Here is a 9,030-nt window from a genome sequence, read left to right as displayed (position 1 = left end):
ATAGGGTATGCATTTTGATCTCAATACCTAAAACCGAAACCAATCATACCCGATTAATATCCGAAACCGGACAAGAACCAGAACCAAAACCGATTATACCCGGCTATACTCAATACATGATTCTAATATCTATCTTTTGAATTTATGTTAGTGCATTTATTTTAATTTGTTTACATCATAAAATACATATTTAATAATAATAAACAGACGAGCGAGAAAATAAGGTAATAAACACGCAATAGAGTATTAAAAAAATATGAAAATATCTTCCTAAAAAACTCGGAAATAGGGTATAGAAAACCCCAAAGATAGTGAATTTTAGTACTCGGTTTCTTAAGAACCAGAACCGAGCCCTACCTGGAACCAGACATATAGGGTATTGTTTTTTTGGTCAAATAAACATAACCGAACCCGTTATAGCAATAACCGGTTCCAACCCTTAAAATGAAAAACCAAAACCGATTCCATAACCAAAACTGGTTATTAAAAATACCCACTTATCCACCTCAAAGTCAACGGACTTATTTCATGGATTGGGCCACACTGAAATACATCTAAATGGGCTAATAATAATGAAGATTTAAACCGAAAATCCATCGCATAAAAGCCCAGAGAAAAAGTGAGGGTTCCGCCGTAAAACTCACCGAGTCCGGCGATCTTTCGTACGTTCAGCGGTTCCGCCACTGTCGTACCTGCAACTGTTATTCCATAGAGGTTTGAAGAACACGATTCTCTTCCCATTCGTTTTTATTCTCTTGACAAATTGATATCTTAACTTAAAAAGATCACATATTGAAGATTGGCGGTTTTTTCTCTTTGTTTTCTCTTTCAGAAACTGTACCGGTGAAAGTATTTGAAAGCCGAGGCAATGTCGGTATCCGACGAAGAAATAACGAGGCTGCATAGAGTCCGGAAAACATGTTTTGAGATGCTGAGAGACCGTGGGTACGAGGTTGAAGATTCAGAGATACAAATGAGTAGAAAAGAGTTCATTGACAAGCATAATGGAGTTATTAGAAGGGAAGACCTAACTTTCCTTAAGTCCAAACCAGGCAACACTGATCAGGTCTGTATTTTGGATGCTGACTCCTATTTTATATTTCAAAAAAAGGGTAGTTGCACGGTACCCTGACCGCGGAAGGGATCTCCCTTCCCAGTTCACCACCCGACAAGGATCCCTGGCGGCAAATACCCATAGCCATCAAAGAGGGGTAAGAAACATGTTTCGAACCCGAGACCTCGAGTGTCCTCGGTCCGGCTTTAAAGTGGGTGTCGGTGGCCACCAAAGTGGCACTAATGGGAATTGAACTTTGGGTGTCGGTGGCCACCAAAGTGGCACTATTTTATATTTCAAGATCATGATTGTTTGTGTTTTCTATTTGGTACATATGATAAGTTCTATGTTTACATCTTATTGTCTATATTTGTCTATATGCGTTTAGTTCGCTAAAGCAGCCTTGAGGCGAGCACATTATGTACACGTAGGGCTGCAAACGAACCGAACGAACACGAACAATTGTTAAGAAATATATGTGTTCGCGAACCGTTCACGAACACTTATCGAACGAGATTTTATGTTCGTGTTTGTTTGTTAAGGAAATGAACTTGTTCGTGTTCGTTTGTGTTTGTTTGTTAATTTTAGGCAACGAACAAAATACGAACCTTGACGAACACAAATGAGCACAAACTAATGTTTATGAACACAAATGGAAACAAACGAACACAAACAATCGTTTCATGAACAGAATATATAATACACTGACACTTATTAGATATTTAATTTGTCAGAATTTTGAAGTAATTAAATAGATATAAAAACTAAAAACACTAATGAACTATCGAACACAAACGGACACGTTACCGAACGTTGACGAACATAAACGAACGAACACGACCATTGTTCGTGTTTGTTTGTTTAATAAACGAACGAACACAAACGAACTTCCCGCCGAACGGTTAACAAACTGTTTGCCGAACGTTTGGTTCGTTTGCAGCCCTATGTACACGCACAACCAAATAAGCTTTATTTATGTCTAGTAGCTGCGTCTAAGACTATGCGTAGTGGGTTAACCAAAAAGTGGAAAAGTAACTGCCACATAGGCGGTGGGGCTTTAGTTTAGCTAAACCACCCTTTCACAAGGTTGCGGTGGTTTAACTAAAAAGTTAATGTGTGTGCATGTGATTGGTGGAAGGTGGCGACCCCTCTCAAATCCATCTTCACGCTCGTTATGCCCATGGCGGGCAGCCCTTGATGCCGCCCTTTTGCTTTGCTCGTTTTGGTGTATGGCGTTGTGATAAGTGGCTCACCCAGGAATTATTTGCTGGGGGTGCGGATGAGGTGTTCAACCATATTTTTAAGGGGTGTGGTCGGGTTTTTTGCTTAAATTATACACTAATTTTTTTTCTCAAGGGGTGCGGCCGGCCACCTTGGCCAAAGGGTGGGTCCGCTCCTGGTTGTGATGGGGTGAGGTGGTGGTAAGGGCATCATGCCTACTACGGATAGTCTAATTTGTTTTACATATTGACCATTTTATCAATTTATTCATTCCTTTGATTTTTGGTTGTTTTTATACGAGTCTCCCACAAACCCTAACTATGATCAGAACTACATGAGGTCTTGAGGCGCTTTCCTAATTGTCTCGTACATTAGGGTTCAGGCGCTTTTTTTAAAACCAGGTTCATAATCTCACGAGTGTTTGTTCGTACACTGATTTAACTAAGTGAAGTTCTATAAAGTAATTGGATCTTAATGCTCTTATGCTATGCAGTTAATGTGGTAAAATATCGGATATTGGTCAAGGACCGATATTTGAGATATAGGTTATCTCGGTGAGATATTGGTAATTTTAATATCATGCAGAATATATATATATATATATATATATATATATATATATATATATATATAGTGGAGGGTTCAAATGAGAAGAATTTTTTTGTAAGAATAAAAAAATAATAATATATATAGAGGCCAGGATCATTTCAGAACCATAAATATTTACAGAACTCCTAATAAACAATCTTTTTTTTATATATTTTTATGTATAGGATAATTTTATCATTTATTATGTGTATTTTTATGATTACATACATATTAAGAGTAATTTTATCATTTTTTATATGTAAATTTATAATTAAACATATGTAAACTAGTTTTTTTACATATATGTAATTAGTTATTACACATATATATAATTTAGCTATTATACATATGTAAACTACTTTTAACATGTATGTAATCATAAAAATACATATAATAGATTATAAAAAGATCCTAAATACAGACAAATATATATAAAATGATTGTTTATTAGGAGTTCTGAAAGTTCTGCAAATATTTAGAGTTCTGAAATGAACCCAACCCTATATATATATATATATAGAGAGAGAGAGAAAGTATAATGTACTTCAAGGCTTAACCTACATTAACATACATGACAAAAAATATAACGTGCGTTATTATCATAGAACGTGCGTGATTATAGTCTCATGCGTGATTATGTGGTCCCATGCGTGATTATGTGGTCCCATGCGTGATTATACCCCTGATCCAACGGTTACCATTGTCTCCTACGTGATGTATGATAAGGCTTTTTGTATGTTAACCTTACTCTATGTATCTATATATATATATATAGCAATTTAACACTAACAATTCAGTGATATATCGGTCAAATATCGGTTGTATCGGTCATTATTGCCGATCGGGTGATACATCGGTTATATCGGTCAATATCGCCGCTAACATCGGTGCCGATATTCTGACTGATATTTTACTAGGGGACGGATATATCACCGATATCAACTGCATAGCTCTTATACCGGTTCGTGACTTGTTGAATAATGCATATTCAATGAAGATGAATACTTGAATAATTGTCATCAGTACATCCAATTTTAGCTTTACATCTTTACTATCATATGGTCACATAGACGCTAAACATCTTGATGCACGTTTTTTGTGCTCTTAGCTTAGTATAGTCATTTAGTTATTAACCTGATTCACGTTGTGTTTTTACATCATTGTAGTAATTAATATATGATTGTTGAAGGTATACGGTTGACCTGAAGATATTGGTAGTATAGTACTAAATGTTTTCGTGTTTTGGGAATCAGATCTATGTTTTCTTTCCTGATGATCTGAAGATTGGTGTGAAGATAATCAAGAACTATGTAATCCGTATGGAAAATGAGGGCGTACGAAGAGCAATAGTAGTGGTTCGAGTAGGTTTAACTCCCAGTGCCAAGGCATGCCAGACTGAGATAGCCGGAAGGTTCCAAGTGGAGGCTTTTCAGGTGACAGTTAATTATTTACCTGTTAGTAATACACATATCATATACAATTACGAAACAGGCGGGCTGGCGGGTCAAAATGGTTAGTTTTTATGGTACGGTTTTTACGTTGATACAGGAAGCAGAGCTGCTAGTAAACATCCGATATCATGATCTTGTTCCCGAACATCTCCCGCTTACGAATGTGGAAAAGAAAGCTTTGCTGGATCAATACACCGTCAAAGAAGCCCAGGTTAGCAATTAGTTATGTTTATGTAATGCTGTTTAGATCCAGAAATGAAAGTCGAGGCTTTGACTTTTGTGGTCAAATGGTGGGAAATTTTAAATTAAGAGTAAACTGCCATTTTGGTCCCTGAGGTTTGGTCACTTTTGCCATTTTAGTCTAAAACTCAAACCTTTTGCATCTGGGTCCCTGTGGTTTCAGTTTTATTGCCATTTTGGTCCAAAAATGAAATCAGGTCATATCTGTCTTATAAAATCCTGCAATTTTGTCCTTTTCCTCAGGGACAAATCAGGTCATATTTGTCTTATAAAATATGGTATTTATTTATAAAAAAGAAATGATCATTTTGCTCCTGCGGAAAAGGACAAAATAGCAGGATTTTATAAGACAAATATGACCTGATTTCTTTTTTGGACCAAAATGGCAATAAAACTGAAACCACAGGGACCCAGATGCAAAAAGTTTGAGTTTTGGACTAAAGTGACCAAACCACAGGGACCAAAATGGCAGTTTACTCTAAATTAATGTATAACAAGTTGCAAGTTTTAGTCCGTGTTCTATACAATTGGTGCATGGTTTTTGCAGTTACCTAGAATTTTGGCTTCAGATCCAGTCGCCAGATATTATGGGTTAAGGCGCGGGCAAGTTGTTAAGATTCTGAGACCGATTGAGACGGGGACTAGCGAGAAAGACAAGGATGACTTTGACTCCAATAAAAGAGACCGTAAAGAAGAGATCTGCTATGTCACTTACAGAATTGTCGGCTGAACTCAAATTCTGGTCAAGAATTCGTTACAAGCGGACGGCTTTTTATTGTTAGATAACAGTTATTTTAATGACGCCTATAGACTTGACATATAAAAACTTAATATAAAGTAATTGTGGTATATTCGGGTCAATCAGACGACAGATTGGGTTATGGGTCCAAATGGGAAGTTACGACAGATTGGGTTATGGGTCCAAATGGGAGGTTTTCGACACGGGCATGAACAACTGCCAAAGCTTTTTGTTCACTTTTTAAGCTCATAAAGAATTAATGTGATAGATCATAATAAACAGACTGTGTAGCAAAATAATATTCTACTTTAGAAGAGGTGGACCAAACCTCTGCAGTCTGCAAGAAGAAGGCTGTTTGTTTTTAACGTATGTATATTTCTAAAAAAAATGGTGGTTGTGGGTGGTGGTGTTTAACCTTTTGCAGACCTTAGAAAATCTTAAAAGTGGCATTTAAAACACTGATTGAAGAGGTTTGTAAGCTTTTGAATGCATTCGACTATTTGCCCTATCTAGGAGTGCAAACGAGCCGAGCAGCTCGCGAGCTACTCGAGATCGGCTCGAGAAAAAGCTCGAAACGAGCTGAGCCTTATCGAGCCCGAGCCGAGCTTGAGCCTAAAATAAAGCTCGTTTGTTTATCGAGCCCGAGCTCGAGCCTTATCGAGCCTTGGTGTAAACGAGTCGAGTCGAGCCGAGCTTATTCAAACTTGTTTACAAGCCGACCTCGAACCTAAAAATAAGCTTATTTAGTAAATGAGCCCGAGCCCGAGCTTCACTTATCTAGCTCACGAGCCTAAAAAGTCTATTATTTATATGATTTTTATTTAATATATTAATTAATAGATAATAAACGTGCCAAGCCCGAGCCGAGCTCGAGCTTGAGAAAATACAAACGAGCTGAGCTCGAGCCCGAGCTCTCATAAGTTAATCGAGCTCGAGTCTGGTAAAGCTCGGGCTCGGCTCGGCTCGTTTGCACCCCTAGCCCTATCTAGCCCTTTTGACGTATTTCAATTTTTAGGTCTTACCTGTCTAAAATAAATCTAATCTAAGCAAATGAGATGTAATACGATAAGATATAACCCCAAGTAAATGCGCTGTTGAGACCGTTTTTAATAGATTTAACCACCATGTGGGTTGTTTCGAACCTCTGTCGAATCTAGATAATTTGGTAGGGCCCCGAGTTCAGACTGACCAAGTCTGGTTATTGCAAAAGATCAATTATTGGTTCGGTGTTGGTCGGTACAGAACCAGTTTTCGGTTATAGTCTGATTCGGTTGTGTACCTCAAAATGACCCATTTGGAATGGGGTAGTGCTAGGTGGGAGCATTGTAATAATAAGGAATGATAATGACATGAGGGTGTAGTAGTGGATTTGCACTTGTAAATGATGGAAGCCTAACCATGTGCATATAAGAGGCCTACATACCTTACTGTGGTCCATCCTATTCCATTCCATTCCTCATGGGTTGTGGGCCTTTCTTTATGACCGAAATTTACGGTAACTAGACATTACGACTTACATGACATCATGCTTCTCATTATCCACATATTTCCTTCAATTACTCCCTCTTTTAATATACCAACTCATCAAGAATCAAATACTTAAGGCTGGTGGGTGTGGCATGGCGCCACCCCGCCACCTCATGCTCCATAGCGTCCCGGGGGCGCCATCGGCCACACCGACATTCAAAGGGGGACGCAATAGTTTGTTCACCAACGTGATAGCGGAGGTTAAAGGTGTGTGCAGGTGGGGGCCACATCTTTTCAACCAATATTTTTTAAAAAATTTTGTTTAATAGGAAGCTTTATACCATACAATGTAAGTTAAAGGGAGGGGCTTTAAAGCCCCCATATGACGTGGCGTTGACGTGGATCTGACGTGGCATGATAAAGCCCACCACACCCTCCAACATTAGGATAACAGAACCTATGTCACTAACTGAGTCGTGGCTGTTGTGTCTCATTAAGTCATGAATCGTCTCTGCTCCTCATGGTCTCGAGCAGTGTTGTAAAAATCGCGACTAGTCGACGGTTAATCGCTAGTCGGCTTGTAACTGAGTAATTTTTCATTAATCAGTAGCTGGCTCTAGTCGGACCTAATTGGCCCTAGTCGGGCGGCCAAAAATCGACGATTCCGACCAAAAAACATGTAAATTCCGGTCATTTTCCAACCAAAACATGTGAATTCCAGCAATTAATCTTATATACTGAAAAAAAATGAGTTGAGGAAGGATTAAAACATGTCTATTTAAAATATGTACCTATAAAAATGTGTATATGTATACATAAAGCCGAAAAATACATATAAAATCCCAATCCGATTAATCCCGATTAATTGTTAGTCGGCATCTCACAGGCCGACTAGCGCCTAGTGCTATATATAACCTTGGTCTCGAGCACTAAAATGTCGCGTGGTCTCTGTCCCTTAAATCAAATTACGTTGCTTATAGTTTAGTTTTCTTCTTAGCTCAAAATCTGAAAATCAAATTAACTTCAGCGGCCGAACTCTAATATGTTTTTCTAAGAGGAATTCAAATTATTAACCCAAAAATAAATTAACCCTCCCTATATTCTATTTGTGAGATTTATTGAGTACGGTAGTTTTGTTGTAAAACTAATTCAAATTCACGATATAGATTTCAAATGCAGGAACCGATTCGATTGAAGAACCTTAACTCATGGAAAAAACAAACAGCAACTTAGTGAACACTTCTGGTCTTTTTGTTTCCATAAAAAAACGCAGCTAATGATATCCTCGTGACTTTAATCAATTTTTAACACCAATTTTTAACTTACACAAGATTCAACATTTGAGTAAAGTAAGGTTTCAAGTGAATTTATATACTATACACAAAATAACCTTTCCAAAGTTTTATATATAAAGTGATGGTTTAAATACATATAGTCACCTAAAAGTAGGAAATTACAGAAAGGGTGTCAAATGGAATTCTATTGAATTCGTTCTAGCGGTATTGAAACCCTCTGGTTGAACTCTACGATCTTAAATTTTAGGTTTTCGCTTTTGGATTCTTAATTTCTAGATTTTAAAATTTTTGGTTAGATTATTGTGTCTTTTCATTTGGTTTCTTTTTTTTTTTGTGATTCATCTTTTTTTTTTCTCGACATTGTGTTATTTTTGCGATCCATTGTGTTATATTTTACGATTTATTGTATTTTTGTATCATTTCTAGATTTTTGAGACTTTATAAAATAACTACCTTGTGTAAAAATATACTTGTAAAATGAGACTGAAGGGTATGGGGCATGATTGCCCATTCACCTCAACAAAATCTCCCCTCTTTCATACCATGAGTGCTATTAGGGGGCGCTATTGAATGCTAGCCATCCCAATAGCGAGCAACAATGGATGAATTGTCCCCCACTTTAATTTTAAACCTTTAAAGAATTAAATAGAGGGGAGGGAGGCTTCATTGCTTATGTGGCACTAGTGTGCTTACGTGGAGCTAAGGTCTCTTGACATGACGTAAGAGAGCCCTTAGACTATGGGGTGTGAAGGAGCCCCATCCTCAAATGATGGTCCTCCACGTCACCACATGTCACACTCCAACCGATGGCGGAATCATCGGGGCGTGGCACTGAGCGAAACAGATTGTTCAGAAGTTTCCATAACAACTATTTATATAATCCAGTTAAAGATACGTCCCATACCGTATCCCGAATAAACAAATATATTATTACAGATACATCCAAACAAGAAATACTGTTCCGACAACTCAGAT

The 9,030-nt window shown here is 37.7% G+C and overlaps 1 protein-coding gene across 1 annotated transcript; it reads left to right on the top strand.

Annotated features, from left to right (window-relative positions):
• Positions 1-577: 577 nt before the first annotated feature.
• On the top strand, positions 578-5,415 carry LOC110889320 (DNA-directed RNA polymerases II and IV subunit 5A). Its single transcript, XM_022136832.2, has 5 exons — positions 578-714; positions 833-1,066; positions 4,117-4,296; positions 4,412-4,525; positions 5,102-5,415. Exons 2-5 carry the CDS (start codon positions 869-871, stop codon positions 5,282-5,284), a joined length of 675 nt encoding a protein of 224 aa, XP_021992524.1. The 5' UTR covers positions 578-714; positions 833-868; the 3' UTR covers positions 5,285-5,415.
• The last annotated feature ends 3,615 nt before the right edge of the window (positions 5,416-9,030 follow it).

Source organism: Helianthus annuus, chromosome 10 (genome assembly GCF_002127325.2).
Source record: "Helianthus annuus cultivar XRQ/B chromosome 10, HanXRQr2.0-SUNRISE, whole genome shotgun sequence".
Lineage (NCBI taxonomy): Eukaryota > Viridiplantae > Streptophyta > Magnoliopsida > Asterales > Asteraceae > Helianthus > Helianthus annuus.
The sequence above is the reverse complement of the archived record's forward strand: the minus strand, read 5'-3'. Positions and strand labels throughout refer to the sequence as shown.